The sequence below is a fragment of the Camelina sativa genome, chromosome 12 (genome assembly GCF_030686135.1).
Source record: "Camelina sativa cultivar CO46 ecotype springtype chromosome 12, ASM3068613v1".
NCBI lineage: Eukaryota > Viridiplantae > Streptophyta > Magnoliopsida > Brassicales > Brassicaceae > Camelina > Camelina sativa.
This window is the reverse complement of record NC_141891.1, coordinates 20645812-20670096: the sequence shown is the minus strand read 5'-3', so window position 1 is coordinate 20670096 and position 24285 is coordinate 20645812. Positions and strand designations below refer to the sequence as shown.

Below are 24285 nucleotides of genomic sequence, written 5' to 3'. Positions count from 1 at the left end.
ATTATACGAGGTGCTTTACCCACTGATTGTTCTCTCATAAATACTTTGTGTGATCATAAGCGGCTATTCATGTGAACATCATGTCATCCCATTCCCTTTTTGTTTGCCATCCAACATTTATTTTAGCTTTTTGGTTGGATGGGTTTTTCAGATTCGTACAAGTCTCACCGTCAAGAGTATTTAATGAACACCATGAACAACACTACCAAACGATGCCTGTCAATGCATGTTTGGGTTGGTTTTACTTGTATTTGAGAAAGAAAAAAAAGATAACAATATTAATACCCCCAAAGGAGCTTAAAATAGGACCAAGAATCTGGTGAGTGATCAGTGCTCAAACATTGATGATGCGGTTCTCTTTAAATGGTATCTTCATCTGTCTGGAACACATAGCCTGCCTCCTTAAAGTGTGATTTCACCAATGCTAATGACTTGTACCTATGAGATATCATGTTCTTTTCTTCCTTAGACATTTCTGCATAACTAAAACCAAAATAGAGAATATCACCATCTACTCTTAGTTTCCACTTTCCTCTTTTATCAGTATCCAATTAAAATACAATAAAAATTGGGAGTTAGCAGAGGCATACGTTTGGTCATATCCATCAGGTTGAAACACTGGATCCCACCCGAAATCAGTTGGTCCTCTTGCTGGAACTATCTTACCCTAACACATCAATCACAAGGAAGAAGCCAATCAAACTTTGAAAATTAACAAACAGAGACAGGAAAAAAATTAAAATGACTACCAGATGGAGCAATTGAGTTTGAATAAAAGAGTGGTGACAATGTCTAACATACCGGAGTTTTCCCCAAAAATGTAAGAGGTTCAGCACCTGGACCACGCGAGAAAGAGAATGCGCACAATGCATAAGCTGATTTATCTTCATAGGCCATCAGTAAGTTGTTCAGACCTGGACAAGAGTCAGACCAAGACTGGGTGTTACTAGTGTAAGAGATAAATGAAACAAAGGAAGAGGTCAGAGATACAATTGACTATTACAACCTTCATGTCCAAGCTTCTCAAGAAACCACTTGCTGCAAAAACAGAAAGAAAGATCATAAGAGTAACAAAGACATCTAGAGACAGCAACATAGCTCCAATACAGCTAGAACCACGCTAATTCAATCTAATATTGACCAGTAGTAGATGCCAGCAAACATAGAGGTCTCTTTTACAACTCAGCCCGCAATGAATTAAGACATCTAGAATGAGAAGATTCAGTAAAACAACTCCATTTGGTTACTCACTCACACCAGTTAGGAGCTGCCAAGAAGAACTAATAACAAGACTTGATCCAACCCGCAGACAATTTTCCAGGACATCCATATAAAGGTACCACTCAAGAAAGCTTCATAAATAAAGGTCAGCGTAGAATTATCATAGTAACATACATATATATATGCATGTAATCCCGTGAGTTTATGAACTAATAGTTTACATTAACCCTCATCATGACAGAGTGGAGTTGGAGAATCTATATCTTTCAAATGAAGAATTACAAGCACAACATCAAGAAAAGAATGAAGAAACAATACTTACATGTATGGCCCTGAAAAATCCAACAAAAAAGAAAGAAAAGAATCAATATAAATTCAGACAATGACATTTGCTGTGCACAGGGTACAAGAAGAAAATCTTAGAATCTAGAGGAACTGAGGAACTCATACCAGGAAGCCCCTTCAGGGAATTGAAACAGAGACATGTATCCTCCACTAGCACTGGACCATTCACCTTCTCGTTTGCAAATCAAACAAACTTTGTATCAGTTCTTACTGTCTATCCTTAATCATTAACTTCGTCCACATTGAACAGAAGGACCACACTATGATCACATACAAGCTTACAGATAAACACAATTATGCTGAGTTTTTAAATCAGTTAAAGTAGAAAAGGGTAAAAAGCTTGTGCACCTGAAGAGCAGCTAAACGAGCCTTCTCTTTGGAGATATCCTCAGGCTCACCTTGAAGCTCAGGCACTGCAACTCATAAAAAAAAAAAAATGTACAACTAAACCACTGAGACTCAAGAAAAAGAGGAAATACAGTAATCTCACGAGAGAAATTGAAATGGGTACGCACGGTCGAGTTTGAGAGATTTGAAAGGAATTGAATTTCCGATGATAGCTTTGACCTCTTCGAGCTTCTTGGCGTTTCCCGTCACAAACGTCACCGGCCGTGGCAAAACCACCGCTGCTTTCGCCGCCGCCGCCGCCATTTTTCTGTGTCTCAGTCTCAGATAGCGAGAGCAAAAAAGGTCCTCCTTCTTCTTTGCCAACAAATGGGCTTAAGTCCACTCTTATCTAGGCCCATTAAAATTTACGATTGACCAATAATCTAATCATCGGTAAGTAAATTGTACCGGAGACAAGATTGCACATTTATTTGGTTTAACCTCCCCGTCGTCGAGAGTAGACGCCAGACGGAGAGAGAACTCAAAACATTTCCAAAATCAAATCCATGGCCAAGAAAGGTATCCCAGAGTGGCTCAACAGTTCTCTCTGGTCCTCCTCTCCTCCTCCTCCTCCCATCGACGATCGTCTCCTCCGCAATCCTCCCGCCACTTCCGTCACCCCTCCGATCGTCGAGCGTCCGCCTCTCTCTCCCTCTCCATCCGCGATTTCCACCGCACCAGCTCCACCTCTTCCGGCTCGTCCTCCTTCCAAATCTGAGATTAACGATTTGCAGAATGGGACCGGTAATGATGGAGCTGGAATCGATAGTCCCGCAGCAGCTTCTTCGGTTGAGGATGTTTCTCGAAAAGCGCAAGTCGTGGCTGAGGTTAGTGCCTTCTGTGCATTTTTGAATTTGTTCTGTGTGATTTAGTAGTACCTTAAGTCTATAATATTGGATATTACCAGCTATCGAAGAAGGTGATAGACTTAAAGGAATTGAGGAAAATAGCTTCTCAAGGTTTACCTGATGATGCTGGAATTCGCTCCCTTGTCTGGAAGGTAATGCATTCCCTCATGATTTTGGTTATTAGCAAATAAAACGAATGTGTATGTACGGGAATAAGTATGGATCTTTATTATTAGTTGTCACTGTGTTTTTTTAGTAATGCAATCTATTTTTTTTTTTATTTGTTGAGTTTTCTTTGAATTTGCTTGTTTGTTTTCATGAAATTCTTGGGAGTATATGGCAATGGTAGATGTTTTTTTTTGTCATTTCTTGTTTTCGAGAATGGAATTTTATAAAGATCCGGTGTCCGCTTCTGTCAGTTTACGCTTCATACTGTTCAATCTTGAATGTGACAGCTTTTACTGGGTTATCTGTCACCGGACCGCTCCCTGTGGTCTTCTGAGTTAGCTAAGAAAAGGTCGCAGTACAAGCAATTCAAAGAGGAGCTTTTGATGAACCCTGTAAGTCCATTTTGGTTATTTGATTACTCCAACACTTTATTGATTGGTTTCTGAAGAGATACATGATGGGCTTAATCTATGTTCTCTTTTGCTCATGGAGATAGTTCATCAAAGTTGTGACTAGAGTGGATGCCATTCTTATAATATAGACACAGTTGCCATTGCGAAACGAGCGATGAAGTAGACATATCTGTTGCCACTAGCTAAGGGTGTGATGATAAAAACTGCACTGCTATTATACGATATTGTCTGTCATGTAGGTGATCTGTTGACCAAGTAAAATTTAGTGATGTTCAATGAGGAAGCATGGTTTTTATTATTTCGATCCAGAAACTTGTATGTATATAATATGATGCCAGCTAAATAGGTGTCATGCGTTTGACTAAGCAGATTGATCTAGGCCATTGGGCATGTGATACTTCCTAGGTACTATTAGAAGATATAGTATAGATAGTAGTTAATGATAAAGAGGTCGGTCATTGTAGGAAGTGCTTATGTTATCTGGATGACATTTCTTCCTTTTTCATGTTTCGTTATTGTTTTCAGTTTAAGATTAACCTGGTTTCTATATATTTTTGCGGCTAGTTAGTCAGAAGTAACAAGGAAAATGGATAAATCAAAGGGCGGTGATAGTAATGACCCCAAAATCGAAAGCCCTGGTGCCCTTTCAAGGTCAGAGATAACTCATGAGGATCATCCCTTAAGTCTTGGAACAACAAGCTTATGGAATAATTTTTTCAAGGTATATTCAGACTTTGCAGCTTTAGATATCCACAAATAGTATCATTTTTGTTAGACAATTGACAGGTTTTGATGTTATTAACTTAATCGCATTATTCATTTTTACCTCAAAGTTTTAGAAGTATTATGGATGATGTAGCTGAGTTTATGATCTTCAGATATGCAGATGTTATAGTTGATTAATGCAATTCCAATAATTTGATTTATTTTCACGTATCATGATTTTGCCACACTTTTCAGTCAGCTTTAAAAGCAGATTTAGGAGAGGTATAGGAACTGGAGAAGTACAACCTCTCACTTAAAGCCTGAATACCAACTTTCCTATGCAAATCTAGACCTTCAGTTCTTATGTATTTGGATAGTTTAGGTTTGCAACAGTTAAATATATGTATAGGGTGCCTTGTCACATTGAGAAAAAGTGCATAGGCAGACTTTTATCACAATGGTGTAGACTTTCATAAGCATACAAAAAGACAGGGTTCTGACTGAAGCTTTTAGTTCTCTCAAGGCTTCTCTCAAGGCTTTGTGTACCCTGCTCCGCGCTTTTGGACTTTGTACTCTGCTGTAAAAGCATGACTAATAATGCTGCACATGATCACTATGAAAATATATTCGATCTTCCTGCCTTAGAATAGTAATTCTGATCTTGTTGCATATAAAGCTGCAAATGACCTTCCTAATTTCAAGTTGTATTCAGGACACAGAAGTCTTGGAACAAATTGACCGTGATGTAATGCGTACTCATCCAGACATGCACTTTTTCTCTGGGGATTCAGCGGTTGCAAAAGCTAATCAGGTTGGGTTTTGGTTTCGCTATAATTTAAAGCATTTGGGATGATATCTATATATATATATATATATATATTTGACGTCGACTCATTTGGGATGAGTAAAACATATGTTTCCGGTTGATTTTATACATGTCTTGCATCTTCAGGATGCATTGAAGAACGTGTTGACTATTTTTGCAAAGTTGAATCCTGGCATCAGATATGTACAAGGGATGAATGAGATATTGGCACCTATTTACTACATCTTTAAAAACGACCCCGATAAAGGAAATGCAGTAAGTACTTGTCCATGAGTACTATTTATTTTTCTTAGTTGATATGTATTCACATTTTTCTACCTCTTTTGGCTCGTTTGGGTAACACGTCACTCTTTCTTCTTATTTGCTTAACACTGGCACTTTAAGTTATGCAGGCGTTTGCTGAATCAGATGCATTTTTCTGTTTTGTTGAATTGATGAGTGGGTTTCGAGATAATTTCTGTCAACAACTCGATAACAGTGTTGTGGGTATACGCTACACTATAACAAGGCTTTCGTTACTCTTGAAGCATCATGATGAGGAACTTTGGCGTCATTTAGAAGTCACAACTAAGGTAAGCTATCACACAACTTTGGCTGATAAGACGTCTTGCTATTTTCATTAATTATGTCTCTGATTAGAAGATATTGCCAGTATGTAATGCTGCTGGTTTAATGTGCTGCATGCTTGTTGTGCTGAAGCTAAGTTTTTATCTACCCTAATTACTAGATTAAAAACAATCAAAATTAGTGTGTACCACTTCTCAGAACCTTGAAAGTTTGTGAGTATTCTGTTTAAATGTTTCAGCGTTGTGACATTTGAGACTTATGTGTCAATTTTCAGATAAATCCGCAATTTTATGCGTTCAGATGGATCACACTCCTACTGACTCAAGAGTTCAACTTTGTGGAAAGCCTTCACATCTGGGACACACTCTTAAGCGACCCAGAAGGTCCCCAGGTAGTATTTAGTTTATTACTATTCACTATTCAGCTTCTGTAAGTAGTGAACGAGGTCAATAATTTATATGTTACATTCTTGTGAGTTATTTAAGGTTTCAATACCTCTGAGCAGCATGGTTTTAGTTTTAGCCATTAAAACATATGCTTGTAGAAGTTACAATAGCAGAATTGAGTTAATTGGAACCTGTTGTCTTATAAGATAAAAAGCTAACAATTGATCTGGAATTAATTGCAGGAGACGCTGCTACGGATATGTTGTGCAATGTTGATTCTACTTCGAAGGCGTTTGCTTGCTGGAGATTTTACGTCAAACCTCAAACTTCTTCAGAACTATCCTCCTTCAAACATCAGTCATATGCTCTATGTGGCAGACAAATTACGCTCTAAATAAATTCTTAAGCACACTCCCTTACCTCCATAAACTCTGCACTGTACATTATGTGTAAGATAACTTTAGCCGCCTGAGAAAATCTCAGATCAAACCCTGCTTCAGTAGTGTTAAAGACTATGATGGTCTTGGTGTGTAACAGAGATATATAAATAGAGAGAGAGAGTTTTAGGATCTTGTCTTTCTTATAATTTGCTTTGATCAATTCACGAAACTTTCTTAAAAATATCTTATTATATAAAGTTGGGTTTTGAAAGTTAGTCATTAACCAGATTTTGACATGTGTCAAGTTATCAATCTTAGATTTTGACATGTGTAAAATGTTTAATAGGAGAAATTTGATTACAAAAAAAAAAAATATATTTTGTTTTAAAGAATATTAATAATGTGAAAAGATAATTATCAAAAATTATAGAATTTATAAAACAATACAAAGTTTTAAAAAATAATTATAAGGATATTATATATATATTTCATAAAATTCGAAATTATAATATTATTTACTTATTTTTAATTTTAAGTTATTAATTCTACAAAAAAATGGATTAAGGAAATTATACAGTTAATTATTAATTCTAAATTTTGTAAATATTTACTTCTATATAAAAATAGATCGTCTTATATTTAAATATTTTATTCAAAAACACTGTTTTCAACTTTGTTTAATTGGGATTTTTTTTTTAATGGGAAGGTAAAATTTTCGTATTTTTTTAAACCAAAATTTTCTCCTGCTTTCTTTTTTTTCAGTTGGGATTATGTAAGACTAAAATGTCGACCCGAAAAAAATAATATATGCATCTTCTTTTCCAAATTTTATTGTAGTATTTTTAGATTGTTTTATTTAATTTATATTTTCATCTTTGAATTATTTGTGATTCATATATTACGTGCTTATTATTTTCTATTGTTTCTTTAATTATGTCAAATTAATTTTCTTCTAATTTCTCAACCATGATTGGTTGGTCATAAACCTTTTTTTTTTTTGCAAACATAACTGTTACCATTAGTCATTCAATCTCAAAGAGAGATATCGAGTAGAAGCATCAACCTAATGGATGGATAAAATATGCTAATCAAACACAAGCTTACAACAAACATAGATAGATAGATTGGAAAAACATAAATCTTTGTTGATAGATCCATAGGAGCTCAAAGACTGACACCCTGGTTTGCGGAAATGTTTAAAAGAATTGATTTGTTCATTTTTTTTTTCACAAAAATTGATTTGGACATAGATGTCACCAGAATGCACTTATTTTTTCGGTCAAAGCTCCTGAGAGAACTTCATGATGGGTAACCTTCCTGGAAGTGATTGTCGGAACTGTGCGAGTGAGGACAAAACACAGGAAAAACTTTTTTTTATATGTAGGGTCAGTAAACAAGTTTTTAAAGCCTCTAGACGTAACAAACCGACAATCAAATATGTGTGGATTCACGGGCCAGGAATAGATGAAAGGCCCACTTAGGAAGGTGGGCCCATGGACTGAGAGTGGACATGGGCTCACTAAACAAGGTGGCGGTTGAGGCGTTATAGAGACAGAGACTACATCATGGTGTGTCAAAGAAACTTCTACGAATTCATTGGGAAATTTAACATTAGTTACTATCAAAAGATTTTATGACGTTAGAAGATTTTATGACGTTAGAAAAAAGTTTTTACTTTCATAGTTGTTGGAGCAAGGCATTTTTGAGATAGCAAAAAGGCGTGAACATGTTCTCTCCACACAGGAGGAGGGCAGAGCCGAGGTTCTCTATGGTGAAGAAGGTTGGACACAAGGTTATCTCCCCAAGGGAGGAAGGTGGAGGAGGTTAGACGCAAGGTTATCTCCCCAATGGAGGAAGGCGGAACCAAGATTCTCTCCAGTATGGAGGAGGTTAGACTCAAGGTTCTCTCCATAAGGGATGAGGAAGGAGCCGAGGTTTTCTCCATGGTGGTCATACATTATTGTGATGATACATTATTGAATAGTATATTCTGTAATATATTTTTATCCAAAATGTTTTTTGAGCCAACAATTTTAGTAATTAAAAACTATGCAGAAGTGAAAGTAAAGTTGGCTTCATGTGTTTATATAGACATTTTCTAGGTAGTGACAAAGAATATATTTGTAACATAGAGTATATTTTTAGGTGTAAAAAAAATACACTTTTAATAGTAACATACATAAAAGATTTGTAAATAGATACAAACCAGTGTATTATAACAAAGATAAAATTTACTTTAATTTATAAAACTTTAAACCCGCACATCGGGCGGTTCCTTATCTAGTTAAAAATATTTGTAAAGCTTAACGAAGAGGTGATTACTGATGAAGAATATGTGAACAAAGTCAAAAACTCTTTCAACAATACTTGAGGGTGAATTTTTTCATTCACCTCCTTATAAAATAAGAAATAAAATCTATATATGTTATTATAAAATTAAAAACTTAAACCGTATTTTATAAATCCAACCCGACATATAATTTCATTTTAATTGTAAAATTTAGACTATAACCATCTTATTTGTAAACTCAAACCGACATATAATTTTGTTCTAATTGTAAAATTTAAACCTTAACTATCTCATTTGTAAATCCAAACCAATATATAATTTTGTTCTAACTGTAAAATATAAATCCTAACAACCTCATTTGTAACCAAACCGACATATAATTTCGTTTTAATTGTAAAATCTAAACCCTAACCATTTCATTTGTAAACCCAAACCGACAAATAATTTTGTTCTAATTGTAAAATCTAAACCAAAATAATATTTAACTTTTTTTAATTAAAAGTATACATAATTTGCTTTCTTAATTAGTTTTGCATATGAATTTAATTTTGATTTATTTTAAAATAAAATAATGTAAACCCTAACGTATAACTTCGTTTTAATTGTAAAATCTAAACTCTAATCACCTTATTTGTAAATCCAAACCGACCAATAATTTTGTTCTAATTGTAAAATCTAAACCAAACTAATATTTAACTTTCTTTAATTAAAAGTATACATAATTTGCTTTCTTAATTAGTTTTGCATATGAATTTAATTTTGATTTATTTTAAAATAAATAATGTATAGAAAATTCTGATTGGTTGAAAAGGAGGAGGTGAATAAATAGGTTCACTCCTAGGAGTGGTGAACAAATAGGCTCACCCTTAAGAGTGAACCTAAGTATTTTTCAATTTTTTTTTTTTTTTTTTTTTTTTTTTTTTTTTTTTTTGCATTTTCGGCCAAAGTAGGGAACCAGATAAATGAGATGTGGAACAATTTCACTAGTCTTGTGTTTGACTATGATTCTTCCTTACCCATACTCTTATATCTCTTCCTTCTCTTCTGGTTTGCTTTGTCCTTACTGCTTACTATCTTTTTCTTCTTGGAGAATTTTAAGACTTTGTTGAAGGATTGATAAACGGATCGGTCTTTGCTTAGTTCGATACATGATTTATGGTTGGATTCTTTGTTTGAACTTTGAAGACTGGCGATTTCTCATAAGACATAAGTGACTAACATAATTCTGTTATAAAATGGATAATTATTGATGTGATTATCCATCACTTTAAACCTATCTCTTTCTACTATTTTATTATTTACTTCTACTTTAAGTAACTTATAATTATCCTACTTTAGCTTGGCTACCGTGGTATATATATACGTGAGATCATTGTTGTAATAACAAGTAGAGAAGTAAGAAAGTGTGTAGAGTAATAAAAGAGTTTCATTGTTTAGCTCTCTCCCTCCACTCTCGATCTTTCTCTCTTTTTATTAATTAAGTGTATATAGCTATACTTATATACACATATACGTATGTAATATAATAAAATTATATATTATGTTTTATAACATATTATCAACACGATGTTTTTACCGCTGAAGCTTTTATGAGGTAAGTAAGTTTATATTGTTTCAGTAATGTTTATAGAATATAAATATTATAGGCATCGTGAGATTATGCCTTTTCCGGATTGATTATTATAATTAGTAGGCTTTGTCTGCTTTACAATCAAATATATAGCTAAGTGTACCGATCGTTAGGTATATGGTAAGCTCTGTCTCCTTCACGATAAAATAAAACTTTGTCTTTTCTGGATTGATCGTTATATAAAATAAAACTTTGTCTTTTCTGAATTGATCGTTATATAGCCTTTATGATCATATATAAAGCTATATACTATTTAGATTGATCATTCAATATAGTAGGCTTCACCCCTCCTTCACGATCTAACAAAAGGCTATGTCCTTTCCGGAAAGATCGGCTTTACCTTTTATACGATCAAATATAAGGCCATATCATTTCCAGATTGATCGTTATACATATAGAGGTTCTCCCTCATTCATGATCAAATAGAAAGATTTGTCTTTTCCGGATTGATCCTTATATATGATAGGCTCTGCCTACTCTACGATCAAAGAAAAGTTATGTCTATTAAATTTTTATATATAAGGCTATAAATTGTATTTTATTTTTTGAATTCATATGTTTGTTTACTAAATTTTGTTTATTCGTAAAGAATTATTAGTTGTATTATATAAGATTTAAAGACAATCAAATGTGTGTATAATCAAAAATATATTTCTCAATATATATATATATATATATATATATATATATATTTCTCTTATGAGAATATATAAAGCACGTGTACATATATTTTATACAGTGCAAAAGTAATTGGAAGGTCTAGATGAGATAGTCTCTCGACTTCCAAAGACATCAGATTCATAATTATCAATGTCTAATATTCTCCGAAATCTCAAAGAAACTCATGGAGTTTTCAAAGACATTTTGTCTTAATAAAATTACTATGTTGAGACTATAAATAAATATGGTATCATAAGTTTGACCATATTAGAGACATGCATGTATATGATTATATCATGCAAAATTAAAGGTGGTAAAAATACTAATGCTTCAAGTATAGCATTACCAGTCAAGCCATTCCAGTCAATTAATGATACTAAAAATCATTGTGAATTTGTTTAGAAAAAACAAAAGTTCTTTCAAAAGTATTGCATGTCCCTTTTCACATTCTATGAGGATGTAAGCACTGCACTTCATTCATATTTCAGGTAACATCTAATTATGTTGAATTTATTTAAGTTAAATTAAATTCATTTAAATTTCTATTTATTGTTTATGGAGTCGATGGTTATATACCTCCTCCTTAATTCTGTAGTAGGCTATGCCTCTAGAATCATATAATGTTGGTCCATTCACCATTCTTTTGGATTAACAAGCTCATTGTATATATATGATAGTTTGATTTGTTTGATGAATCCCCAAATTAAACCCTAAATTAAACCCCAAATATAACCGATCTAAAACTAAGATTCGGTCAAAGGTGAATGGACATAAAAGTCATCATCTTGAGAGAGGGTAATACTAATCTCACATCTTATAAGGATCTAAGATAATAGACATAACCGAAATCGGTATGTTGTTGATCTAAAGTGGGATTCAGTAAGAGATGAATGAACATCAAGAGTTATCATCTCAAGGGGGAGAATTAAAAGAATCCCACATCGACAATAAGTCTATAAAATTTGGTGAATTTGACACCCCAGAGCGATATAACTTTGGTGAAGTCATATCCTTTACTTTATCACATATATATGTCGTATGTGATAAAGTGGAACATCCATGATATTCACTCTTAAATGAGATATAATGAATCGTTCATAACACCATCTCAAGAGATTGCAAAACGTTTCTTGGTGATTTAATCTCCATGTCAAAACATGGAACATGCAGTTTTGCATGTAGTCAATATTATATATGAGACCAATAATTTATAAAGAAACATTTCTCCAATGTTATATATTCATGGTTGGAGATTAAATATTTCTCATTTTGAATCTTATGTGGGTGTGATATATATTTTAAATGCTCCTCTACACCACATAAAAATATCATCCAAATAAGATAAATTTTATAGATGTGGGAGATGAGTCTCCGTTCTAATAATATAAAGCCATCTTATGAGAGATGTGCGTATTGCAAGATTTGCATATCATCCACATATCATCAAGTTGGATAATAAAAGTTTCCATCATTATGGGAGAATCATAGAATAGTTGTAATCTTTGAACAAATGAATATAATGGATATGAACTTGAATGTTCAAAAGTTCAAAAGATCACTATTCAAATTAGATATTGCAAATCAATGCAAAAAATCTGAAGGATGAGATTTCATATAATTATTGATCCTCATAAATATATACTTTAAATGCTCATTTACACCACATAAAAATATCATCCAAAGAGAATGAAATATATAGATGCGGGAGATGAGTCTCCGCTATAATAATATAGAGCCATCTTATGAGAGATGTGCGTATTGCAAGATTTGCATATCATCAAGTTGGATGATAAAAGTTCCCCGTCATTATGGGAGAATCATTGAATAGTTTGAATCTTTGAACAAATGAATATAATAGATATGAACTTGAACGTTCAAAAGTTCAAAAGATCACTATTCAAATTATATATTGCAAATCAATGCAATAAAGCTGAACGATGAGATTTCATATAATTATTGATCTTCACATAAATAAATATGAACTTGAAATTCAAAGAAATCTCACATTCCAGAAAAAATGCTCCAATAAAAATATGTCTCTGGCGTATGTCATACTTTGGTTCCTAAGATAAATAAAATCCTCAAAAAGAAAAAGGAGCAAATTTTTAAAAGAGGATTATACTCTTAAAAGAGGAGTAAATGAACTCCTAAAGAGGAGTAGATAACCTCTTAAAGAAGAGCTAGTAGACTCCCAGAGAGAAGCACATAGACTCCTAAAGAGGAGCAAGATACTTCTCAAGAAGAGTAGAGAAACCAATTGATATGGTTAATAACAAAATCATGTACCTGTATAAAATCATTTATATAATGATTAAAGAGATCTCGATTAACCATGTCATTACGGGAAATGTGGAACCAAAGACGATACAATGTTGACAATAAAATGATCTTGTGCGCATATGTGATTAATGAGGATAATGAATCTCCGTTATGTGAGCATAAAGAGATATATATATATATATATATATACTGGCCAATAAATAAAAGAGGCATCCAAGTCAAAAATAAACTCGCATGAAAGACGAGTAATTTTTGGACTAGTGGTCAAAGCATCAAAAGAGTATAATGACATATAATAGGTGTGTCATGCCATGTTTTGTTAAAGTATCTGATAGACTAGTTTTCACCAAGGGTATCAATTCCCTATGCAGTTGTAGTACAAAGGGTTATCAATCCAAATGGTTGTGTATTGCTAGCAGATAGGATGCAATCAGAATCAAGCAAGTCAAGCCAAGCAATAGGGGGTTTGGTTCTAACAGTCCTAATATAAACAGAGTAAAAGAATATAGACAAGTAAACCACACGACCTAAGCACTCGATGCAAGCAATCGAGTACAGGATCGAGTGGGGTGATCGAGTATGCAAGTGAACTATGAACAGCTCGAGGTATTACTCGATGCAGGTTATCGTGTACCTGATTGGGTAAGTGGTCGAGTAAGTAAGGAAAATGCAAGAAATGAAATACGAAAGTTCCTAAGGATGGGGGTAATCGAATCCTAAGTGTTCTAGACCAATACGGATGCCTTACATGCCTCAAGCAATTATTTCCTAGACAATGAACCTCTAAAACCTTGTCACCACACTGTCGCACTAGTAACAATCAACCTTGAACATACTACCACACTGTCGCACTAGCAATATGAACAAGCAGGCATTAAGAACAATTCATTTTTGTCAGTACACTTAGACTTATCTGATTTTGTCACTCAAAGTTAAGTATACCTCTAGCATTGACCTAATCAAGCATTTTATCTACTCCTTTCGGCCTGTAGCATTGTAAACGCCCTAGATCTAATCTCAACCTGTCGGTCTGTTGACCGCATTAAGAACATCAACCTAGAAGGAAATTTATCTATCATAACAATCAACTAAAGCATCCTAACCGATCAAGAACACCTAATCATCTATCCCATCCCTAGAAACTTTGCTACACTACTCGGACATAGAAACGAATGATAAAGCCATAGAAATAAACGAAAATGACATTATTAAAAAGATAGAGTAGAGTAGAAAAGAGTAGGGATAAAAGATCTATGAAAAACTACAAATTAAAAGTACAAAAACAAGAAAAAATGTTGAGTCGCTCAGTTCTCTCACAGAAGCTCTCGCTCTCTGGTTTGAGGGTCTACGGCGTGCTCGTTTGCGAGCTAGGGAAAGAGGGGGTTTATATATGGAAACCCATTTGACCTAGCTTCCCAGACCTGCCCAATGGTCTACTCGATGGGGTACACGAGGCTTGAGTCGGGTAACTCCTCGGGTGGATCTTCGGGTTGCTCTTCGCGCTCTTGGATCCTCTTCGATCGTGTTGGGGTTCGGACTTGTTCTTGTAGCTCGATGGCTCCTTTGGGTACATGCTCGAGTTGTCCTTGTTTTCCCCCATTTTTGGCTCTTTAGCACCTGTTTTCATCCAATATATGCAAATGCAGAAATGCAACACCCTAAATGCTCTAAAACTTGATTCCTACAGTAAATAGTCTAAAAATGCTAAGTTAGAGGTATGGACAATGCAAAATATGGACAAAAAAGGATGCTAAAAACATGTAAATTAGAGTATTATCAGACTCCCAAACTTAAATCTTGCTAGTCCTCTAGCAAGTAAGTAAGAAGGTACGGTTTGAAAGTGGGGACTCATAACCTTAAGATGCTAACCGAAGGATGCAAGCTATAGTCCTCAAAGATAGTTTAATGGTGCTAAGATCAATCAACATACTTACAAATTTATTTTTCTATGCTTATTGCCATGCATCGATCTAGCTCAACCTCCAACTAAAGATAAGGAACATCTCTTTCACATTCAATTAAGTGTTTGGCGAATTCTTGCAAATGGAAGGTGAATCAAGCTCAATCGGTTTCAAGGGTAAGGCTTTTTGATAAGGTGGTTTCAAGCAAATTCTTTAGGTGGTTTCTCTCAAAAAGTGGAATGCTAGACAGTCGTGAAAACTATCTAATACTGAGAACAATTTGGGCATACAAAGCTTAACTCTTGATGATCTACCATTTTCTCGTACATTCATAATATATATATATATATATATATATATATATATATATATATATATTTTATTTAAACCTCCTAGAATTTAACTACCCACACCCTTGATTTTAATTCTTTCTTCTTCCTTTTTTTTACTCCCTAAGGTTTAGACTTTTAGACTTTAAAATTCTAGCTCTTAATCTCTTTTTTTTTTCTTTGCTAAATTCCTAATATACATATATTCTTTTTCTTTCTTTCTAGGAGACTATAGCAAGAACTTTTTCTTTCTCTTTTTTTTTTTACTTAGAGACTTAGAGCTAATTAATTCTAACCTTAGGGACTTTTCTCTTTTTTTTTTATATTCCACAACCCATCCCTAAATAAACATTCTAACCACCTATCCTTCAAAAACGAATCTATTAGCTAGTTTAAATCTAACTTAGCTAAATCAAGAGGCAGTTCTTTGTCGTTCTCAATACTTTCAAGGTTTCACAACCTATAGCACAATGAAAAAGGCCTCACTCGACAATTCACATCAAGGTTTGAAAGAAAGGTTTGGTTTAATGGGTAGGACAAATGAATCGGGTTAAACGAAAAGATTGGTAAAATGAGGAGTGCTAACCCTAGTTTAGAGTTACCATGAGCAAGTATTCAAGTTCTATAAGCAAGACAATTAAAGTTCAAATTAAATCCAATAATATAGAGATGTTCTAATGTTCAAGAAAGTGGAGGAAGCATTCAATTGACACAAAGGATCTAAGCAAAGATTTTTCATTTTTTTCCAAAGATTGATCTGGCAACAATGAACTGTGACTAAGGGCTATAGCTTCAATCCTAAGGTTTGACTTTTGAACAAGGTGGTTTTAATCATTGTCCCCTAAGATGCATATGCAACAATCCTATATGAAACAAACTAGACTCAATCCTAATATGCAAATGCAACTACATGAACACTCTTCTATTTTTTTTTTTTTTTTTTTTTCGAAATTTTTTCAATTTTTTTGGGGTTTTTAATGCACATAGATGCAAACTCAAATGAATAAAACTAGCATGCAAAAATTTGAAATAATAAAAATAAAAAAAATAAAACACAATGTTAAATACATTCTAGGACCCTCCCCCGAACTTAAATTACACAGTCCCTGTGTAAGTAAAAGTTGGAAAATAATCCAAGAATCACACAAAATGAATTAAACAAAATGCAATGTTATTTACAAAGTTTGGATGAATTTGGTACCTCATGGGTTGGTGAAGAAGGAGGTTGCAGCAGCCTCCATACTTGCCAACGTATAGCCAAGGTCGTCTCCGGCTTCAGCAGGTGCCGGTGTTTGCTCGTTAGAGAGCTCAGTAAGGTGTACAGACGACTTACTCGGACCAGCATCCGAGGTGTTGATCGAGGGTGGGATCGCGTAGCTCATCGGGTAGGGCATCGGGTAGTAGGACGGAAATGGCGGAAGAGGCCCAGAATGATCACCGGTGTATCCACTCGCAGGGTGCATTGTGTACGGCATCGTGAATCGCATCTGGTATGGTGGAGGAAAACGTCCAGCATAATCACCCGATTGGGTGCTCGATGGGTGCATCGGATAGTGCATCCTGTACCGCATCGGATTGGGTGTCGGGTAAGCGTCAGAGTGGCTTTTCCTCGATGCTTCTGGTCGGGTGATGTCCTCCTTAGCTTGGGACTCGTATTATGATGCTCTTTGAGGTTCAGGAGGTGGCAGTCCTCGAGTTCCTCCTAGTGGTCCGCTTCTCCCCATTCATGTAGGTGCTTGTGCCGAGGTAGGAGCTGAGGCACAGCTTGCCTTGTCTTGCAACTCCTTGATCTGACCTCCCATTACCTTCACTGAACCGGCAAGATCCTTCACCTTCTTCACCAGAAACTTGTTCATCTTTTTCAACCACCCAATCCTTTTGTGAGCTTCCTTCACTCCAACCGGTTGCTTTTGAGAGCATGTATACTCCTCAAAATTGAACTCCTCCGAGCTATCTCCTTGTCTCTGCCCGGTTTCTTCTCTCTTCTTAGCCTCAGACTCCTCCTTCGGGTTGTACAGCTCTTCCAACGGCGGTGCAAAGTCAATGTTGTGCCCTAACCGAACCTTGGTGTATGCGACATTGGGTAAAACCATTTGAGCAGCTCCGGCGGTTGGATGGACAAACTTGAACAATGTCATGTGATTAGGCCTTTCATAGGCCAAGAATCTCGCCAGCACGAGGTAGTCCGTATCCAGCCACCTTGGTTTGTGGACAATTCCCTTTAAGGGCACATCGCATGCCACTAAGATTGGTGTAACTAGTCCCCCAATAGAGATCTCTCCGCCTCCTTCTCTCCTTTTCACAGCCCAAGATTTCAAGTACAGGAATTGATCGAGTAGCACGAACAACATACTAGTATCAGCTATGTCTCCTACTAGCGGTGTTCCATCCCTAGCACTATCCAAAACTCCACACAATGCAACATCCAATAACTGAAGCTCATGGTCGTTCACGTTCCCAGTCTCTTTTCTAGCAAAAAGAGTGCATGCGAGGGACTTGTGAAAATACCTCAAAACAGGGCTCCTTATTTGAGCAGATTTGGAGCTCGTACACTTGTAGGGGTGCTTGTCTCCTATTGTCAGCCATATGGACCTCATCTCTTCCTTGCTGACCTCCATACCTTCCCAGTACCAGCTTTGAAGCCATACAGCGTCTCCATCTCCTTGAAAGTCAGCCGGTATTCCGTGTTCCGAACGGAGAAGGTGATGAACCCGATCCCCCCATCGGGTAGTAGGGTCGGGTGGTCCTCGAAATAGTGCAGCTTTAGGGTTGAAAGGAAGTGGACCGTCTCCTCCTCATAAGCTTCTAGATGGGATCGCATCATATTGCCCAGGTGGCACATATCGAACAGAAATTCAACATCTCTAGCAATGCCCAATTGCTTCATGGTCTCACGGTGAGGGTATCGGGTACCAACGAAGCTCATCTTCCGGAAGACTTTGAACAATCTCGCCGGAGTGTCGACTTCCTTTTGCTTTAGCCTCCGCGAGGCTTGTCGGGTCCTCTCTCTATGCTCCTCTTCTCTTTCTCTTTCCTCCTCCTCAGCGTGTTGATCTTCTTCAACCACTTCTCTCTCAACCACCTTCTCAGCCTTCTCCGAAGCCGGTCTCTTCCCCCTTGCTATTGCGGCTCTACTCCTTGATTGAGAGGTTTGGATCTCACCTTGTTCTTCTTCTGCAGCATCAGAATCGACCTCCATAGGGTCGGTAAGCGTCTTTTCGGACGTAGAGAGGTCCCTACGTCGAGGAGAACGGCGGACAGCACTCGCCATTGGACTCGGTGAGCAAACTCGGGGGCTTACTCGATCGGTTACTTGAGCATCTGGTCGGGTGGTGGATCGAGTTGTGCATCGGGTTGGAGAGGCTAAACGTCCACCTAATGGTCGGGAATGTGGAACGTTTCCTCTTCCTTGGGGTTGTTGAACATCGGCAGCATCTCCTCCGGTTGTAGCAGCGGCGGAGGTGGATCTTCTTCCTTTCCTTTGGTAGGTTCTAGCGGTTGGCTCCATATCGATTACTTGAGAAGAGAAAGAAAAGCTAGTTCTTGGGATTAATAGGGTTAGTCTCCAAAGAAAATCGAGTAAGACTTGAGGTTGAGAGATAATAGAAACTATGAAACACAAAAGCTTTATGGTTGAGAGAAACTTATCGGTGATGCTTGGGGAGAGAAAGTCGAGACCCTTAAATAGGCTAGGGTTTGGTTGGTGGGCTTCGCCGAGGGTGGGCTTGGCTTGTGGAATTCGGACTCCACTCGCTACCCGAGCAGGGACACGATCAGGTGCGTCGAGTACAGTGTCGGGTTGACCCTCGGGTTTACCAATTTCCTCTTCCCAATTTTCTTTTTTTTTTTTCTTTTTTTTTGAAATAAAATAGCAAAAATAGAAAAATTAAATAAAAGTAAATAAAGCTAATAGATTAAAATTAAAAGATACCTTTGGGACTTCCTCCCAAGTGAACTTGTTTAAAGTCACTAATCTTGATTCTTCATGCTCCTTAAGCATGGGATCCATGTGGAAGAGGTTCTGGAATCCTCTCCACTATAGTAGGTTGGTTCAAAAGATCTCCCAGATTTTGTCTAGGTTCCATGGCAAATGTGGTGTTAACCTCTTCAAGATGTAGCATTTTTTTTTGTTTGGTCATGGTGGAAAAAGCTTGACGATCTATGGTTGGCCTCTTAACCCCTTTCTTCACCTCAAACTCCATCTTGAGGTGTTCACCATGTTCTATCCTGATCTTGCCTCGTTTCACTTTGATCATTGCACCAACTGTTGCCAAGAATGGTCTTCCTAGAATCAGTGGATCATCCGGTTCCTTATCCATATCCAGGATCATGAAGTCGGTAGGCACTTCCAGTCTCCCAATCCTTAGAGGCAGATTCTCTAAAATGCCAATCGGATGTCTTACTGTTCTATCAGCTAGAACCAGATACTGCTTACTTGGTTTGAAGTCGGTGAATCCCAGCTTGTTAGCAACTGAAAGCGGCATAATGCTGACCAAAGCTCCAAGATCACACAAACAGCTCTTAAAAATCGAAATCCTATTGAACACGGCAATGTGAAAGAGCCAGGATCTTCAAGTTTTTACTCAATTCTTACCTCGGGATCCAAACAAATTCCACTTCTCAGAATTTCAAATCCGATCTCCTTGACAGCCTCCTTAACCTCATTCTCCAATCTAGCTGCTTCCTTTGCAGCTTCCTGCTGAAGCTCATGTGGGGGCAAAAGCTTAGGTGGTGGAGCTTTGCGCTTAGCCATTCGCTCTGCAAGCGCCTCTAACTGGATTTCAAGTGCAGCACTGAACCTTTCCTCCAACTCCCCTCCTACCAGTGCAGGTGGTTGAGGCTGATCTCCTTTCTCAATATCTACTCGATGCATCATCTGATCAACACCATCGTGTAGGTCATCGGGTTCCACTTCGGGTTGTTCGTCAGTTTGTGATTCTCGAACCAGTGCTCGATCATCAACTCGATCAGTCTCTTCGGGTGTAAGCTCGGGTTTATACTCGGATATATAGTATTTGGCCTCATTCTTCATTGAGTCATCCACATCCTCCCCATCTTGATCATCACTGTCCCCAGTGAGATAGTCCTCATAGTCATCATCCAGGAAAATGGCTTGAGCAATCGCATAATCCTTGGGGTTTTGAACAGCTTTACCCGGCAGTTGATTGATCTTTGGTGCGGGTTGGTTGTTGTGGTGGCCTTCCAGGTATCGAACCTTTGTGTTGAGTGATTCGTACTTGGCATTGAGGTCATTGTATCCTGAGTCGATCTTGTTGCTCATTTTGGCGAATCGTTTTGCGATGTCCATAGAAGCTGTAGCCTGTTGCTGAATCATTTGCTGAATAAGACCACGTAACTCGGCTTCTTGTGACTAGTTCGGTGGACCTTGGTGTTGTGGGAACCCTGGTGGTTGGTTGTAGGTCCCTTGGTATTGTTGTTTAGGCGCATAGCCTTGGTTGTACTGGACAAAAGGCTTCTGTTGGGTCTGGTTCCCTTGAACTGCAGATGGGTAGGTTTGATCTTGAGGATTCGCAACATTCGGGTTCCGATAAGACAGGTTCAGATTCGGCTTGAAGTTGTTGTACCCTCTATTGTAACCTCCTTGGTTGTTGATGTAGTTAACATCCTCTAGCTGCATAGTCTCCCCATCTTGTTGTTGAAACTGCTCTTCCTCTGATATAGCATGTACATGCTTCTACTGGTTGAGGAGCTGATCGAGCTTGTCATTGAGGGCTTTCATGTCCCTCTTGTAGATCGCACAGAGCGATCATATTCCTCATTGTAGTTGCCATCAGATTGAGCCAAGTTCTCAACTAGGTCCAAACCTTCATTAACATCCTTGTTGAGGAAGTTACCATTGCTTGCGGTGTCCAGCAACATCCGTATCTTGGAGACCACTCCTCGGTATAGTGTGCTCAGCAATGAAGCATTACTGAATCCGTGATGTGGACATCGAGTTGTGTACCCCTTGAAACGTTCCCAAGCTTCATTGAACGTTTCGTTGTTCTTCTGTACAAAGCAGAAAATTTCATTTCGCAGCCTTGCGGTTCTGGAGTTTGAGAAGAATTTGGCCAGGAATGCCTTCTTGCACACTTCCCAAGTGGTGAAGGACTCCTTAGGGAGCAATTTCTCCCATACGTGTGCTTTATCTCCCAAAGAGAATGGGAAAAGCCTGAGATTGAATCCATCTTCACTGACTCCATTTATCTTAGTTAGGCTACAGAGCCTATCAAATTCATCCAGATGATCCAATGGGTCCTCCATTGGCAGTCCATGAAACTTGTTGCTTTGTATCATCTGGATGAGACTACTCTTGATCTCAAAATTGTTGTTCTGCACAGCTGGTGGCACAATGCCATTCCTCTGAGTGTGAGTAGTCAGAGCATCTCCTGCTCCTATGTTGGTCCTTGCTTGAGGAGCTGGTGGACCGTTCTGATTATTCATCGTCTTCTCAATGGTTGCTAGTTCCGGTTGAACTTGTTGTTGTCTGAATAGCCGAGGTCTGTCGATGTTGTCGATGAAAGGAATCAGGTTCTGGCTACCTCTGGATCGCGTTTGCATGCACAAGCAAGTATCCGAGTGTGTACTCGAGGATCAACTCGATCCAGGTGATCGAGTGACGGGTCGGGTGGGTGCTCGGGTTGTACCTGAGATTCAAAACAAACAAAGGCGAAAGCAAACAAGTCAGTATCCGAAACAAATATAAACAAACAAACTTGATCTAGCAAGTCCTGAAATCCTAAACGTAGCAAAATAAAACAACCAAATGGCAACGACGCCAAATTGATAGACTAGTTTTCACCAAGGGTATCAATTCTCTATGCAGTTGTAGTACAAAGGGTTATCAATCCAAATGGTTGTGTATTGCTAGCAGATAGGATGCAATAAGAATCAAGCAAATCAAGCCAAGCAATAGGGGGTTTGGTTCTAACAGTCCTAATATAAACAGAGTAAAAGAATATAGACAAGTAAACCACACGACCTAAGCACTCGATGCAAGCAATCGAGTACAGGATCGAGTGGGGTGATCGAGTATGCAAGTGAACTATGAACAGCTCGAGGTATTACTCGATGCAGGTTATCGTGTACCTGATCGGGTAAGTGGTTGAGTAAGTAAGGAAAATGCAAGAAATGAAATACGAAAGTTCCTAAGGATGGGGGTAATCGAATCCTAAGTGTTCTAGACCAATACGGATGCCTTACATGCCTCAAGCAATTATTTCCTAGACAATGAACCTCTAAAACCTTGTCACCACACTGTCGCACTAGTAACAATCAACCTTGACCATACTACCACACTGTCGCACTAGCAATATGAACAAGCAGACATTAAGAACAATTCATTTTTGTTAGTACACTTAGACTTATCTGATTTTGTCACTCAAAGTTAAGTATACTTCTAGCATTGACCTAATCAAGCATTTTATCTACTCCTTTCGGCCTGTAGCATTGTAAATGCCCTAGATCTAATCTCAACCTGTCGGTCTGTTGACCGCATTAAGAACATCAACCTAGAAGGAAATTTATCTATCATAACAATCAACTAAAGCATCCTAACCGATCAAGAACACCTAATCATCTATCCCATCCCTAGAAACTTTGCTACACTACTCGGACATAGAAACGAATTATAAAGCCATAGAAATAAACGAAAATGACATTATTAAAAAGATAGTGTAGAGTAGAAAAGAGTAGGGATAAAAGATCTATGAAAAACTACAAATTAAAAGTACAAAAACAAGAAAAATTGTTGAGTCGCTCAGTTCTCTCACAGAAGCTCTCGCTCTCTGGTTTGAGGGTCTGCGGCGTGATCGTTTGCGAGCTAGGGAAAGAGGGGGTTTATATATGGAAACCCATTTGACCTAGCTTCCCAGACCTGCCCGATGGTCTACTCGATGGGGTACACGAGGCTTGAGTCGGGTAACTCCTCGGGTGGATCTTCGGGTTGCTCTTCGCGCTCTTGGATCCTCTTTGATCGTGTTGGGGTTCGGACTTGTTCTTGTAGCTCGATGGCTCCTTCGGGTACATGCTCGAGTTGTCCTTGTTTTTCCCTATTTTTGGCTCTTTAGCACCTGTTTTCATCCAATATATGCAAATGCAGAAATGCAACACCCTAAATGCTTTAAAACTTGATTCCTACAGTAAATGGTCTAAAAATGCTAAGTTAGAGGTATGAACAATGCAAAATATGGACAAAAAAAGATGCTAAAAACATGTAAATTAGAGTGTTATCAGTATCCTATATCAATCAAAATTGATGTTATATGATGATTTGAAATATGTCTCATGGGATGTTTGTAGAGCTTATCCTGAAATATATATGATATCATAATTATGTTCTCGAGAACAAATAAACATGATGATTGAACATCATCAGAACTCTAAAAGAGTTATTTGGAATAAAAGATATTGGAAAGACAAAAGTGTCTCCAAATATTCCAAACTTAACATCTGTGGGAAATGATGTTATACTAATCACTTCTAAAGGAAGTCAAATATATATATATATATATATATAGTCATATAAGATCATGCATAAATGCTGACGAGCATTTATGTATCTTATGAATCGTGCATAGCATTTGTTACTAATTTATTTGCAGCATATAACTAGCTCATTCCCTAGCTACAAGTAGCATTGGGATGAGTTAAAAAAATACTTTATGTTATCTAAAAAGTTACGATTGATGTGGGTTTATTATATTTTAGAAACCCCGAGTTTGGTCTAGTTGTTTTTGCAGATGGAGGATTTATATGAGATCCATATGAAAAATATATCGCAAAACAATTACTTCGTGACGTTTCAGTGATAGACTTTGACTTTGCTTATTCAAGTCATGCCAAAATAAATGCGCTTCATGTGCCATATTGAGACTTTGTAATGGCTCAGATTATGCTGAACGTCAACCAATAGTTATCCGCCTAATATTGGAGCTTCGTAACAAGTTG

The 24285-nt window shown here is 37.2% G+C and overlaps 2 protein-coding genes and 1 non-coding gene across 5 annotated transcripts; 2 read left to right on the top strand and 1 right to left on the bottom strand.

Moving 5' to 3' along the window:
- Positions 1-66: 66 nt before the first annotated feature.
- LOC104732335 (inosine triphosphate pyrophosphatase) lies at positions 67-2218 on the bottom strand. Its single transcript, XM_010451864.3, has 8 exons — positions 2082-2218; positions 1915-1979; positions 1672-1735; positions 1544-1553; positions 1007-1038; positions 802-914; positions 591-667; positions 67-483 (listed from the first exon to the last, which is right to left on the bottom strand). The coding sequence occupies exons 1-8, from the start codon at positions 2215-2217 to the stop codon at positions 360-362; spliced, it is 621 nt and encodes a 206-aa protein (XP_010450166.1). The 5' UTR covers position 2218; the 3' UTR covers positions 67-359.
- Positions 2219-2418: 200 nt separating this feature from the next.
- On the top strand, positions 2419-6487 carry LOC104732334 (uncharacterized). 3 transcript variants are annotated; one of them, XM_010451863.3, is made up of 9 exons: positions 2419-2780; positions 2861-2953; positions 3257-3361; positions 3951-4103; positions 4800-4898; positions 5040-5168; positions 5306-5485; positions 5755-5871; positions 6109-6487. In XM_010451863.3, the coding sequence occupies exons 1-9, from the start codon at positions 2460-2462 to the stop codon at positions 6262-6264; spliced, it is 1353 nt and encodes a 450-aa protein (XP_010450165.1). In that variant the 5' UTR covers positions 2419-2459; the 3' UTR covers positions 6265-6487. The 3 variants fall into 3 exon arrangements, 2 of the variants coding, with proteins under 2 accessions (XP_010450165.1, XP_087333601.1); XR_015573776.1 differs by having other exon boundaries at positions 2460-2780; positions 5298-5485; XM_087477475.1 differs by having other exon boundaries at positions 2638-2780; positions 3947-4103.
- A 14784-nt stretch (positions 6488-21271) lies between these two features.
- On the top strand, positions 21272-21378 carry LOC147930821 (small nucleolar RNA R71). Its single transcript, XR_015576836.1, has one exon. It is a non-coding gene; the product is annotated as a small nucleolar RNA R71 (small nucleolar RNA).
- The last annotated feature ends 2907 nt before the right edge of the window (positions 21379-24285 follow it).

What these genes read in the sequence shown, in the direction of transcription:
- LOC104732334 (XM_010451863.3), top strand. Translation starts at nt 2,460, where the DNA reads ATGGCCAAGAAAGGTATCCCAGAGTGGCTCAACAGTTCTCTCTGGTCC. An exon ending in TATGGAATAATTTTTTCAAG is followed by an intron (nt 4,104 to 4,799) that starts GTATATTCAGAC and finishes AGTTGTATTCAG; the next exon opens with GACACAGAAGTCTTGGAACA. An exon ending in GCGACCCAGAAGGTCCCCAG is followed by an intron (nt 5,872 to 6,108) that starts GTAGTATTTAGT and finishes AATTAATTGCAG; the next exon opens with GAGACGCTGCTACGGATATG.
- LOC104732335 (XM_010451864.3), bottom strand. Translation starts at nt 2,217, where the DNA reads ATGGCGGCGGCGGCGGCGAAAGCAGCGGTGGTTTTGCCACGGCCGGTG. An exon ending in TGAGAAGCTTGGACATGAAG is followed by an intron (nt 915 to 1,006) that starts GTTGTAATAGTC and finishes ACTCTTGTCCAG; the next exon opens with GTCTGAACAACTTACTGATG. An exon ending in CATTTTTGGGGAAAACTCCG is followed by an intron (nt 668 to 801) that starts GTATGTTAGACA and finishes TTGATGTGTTAG; the next exon opens with GGTAAGATAGTTCCAGCAAG.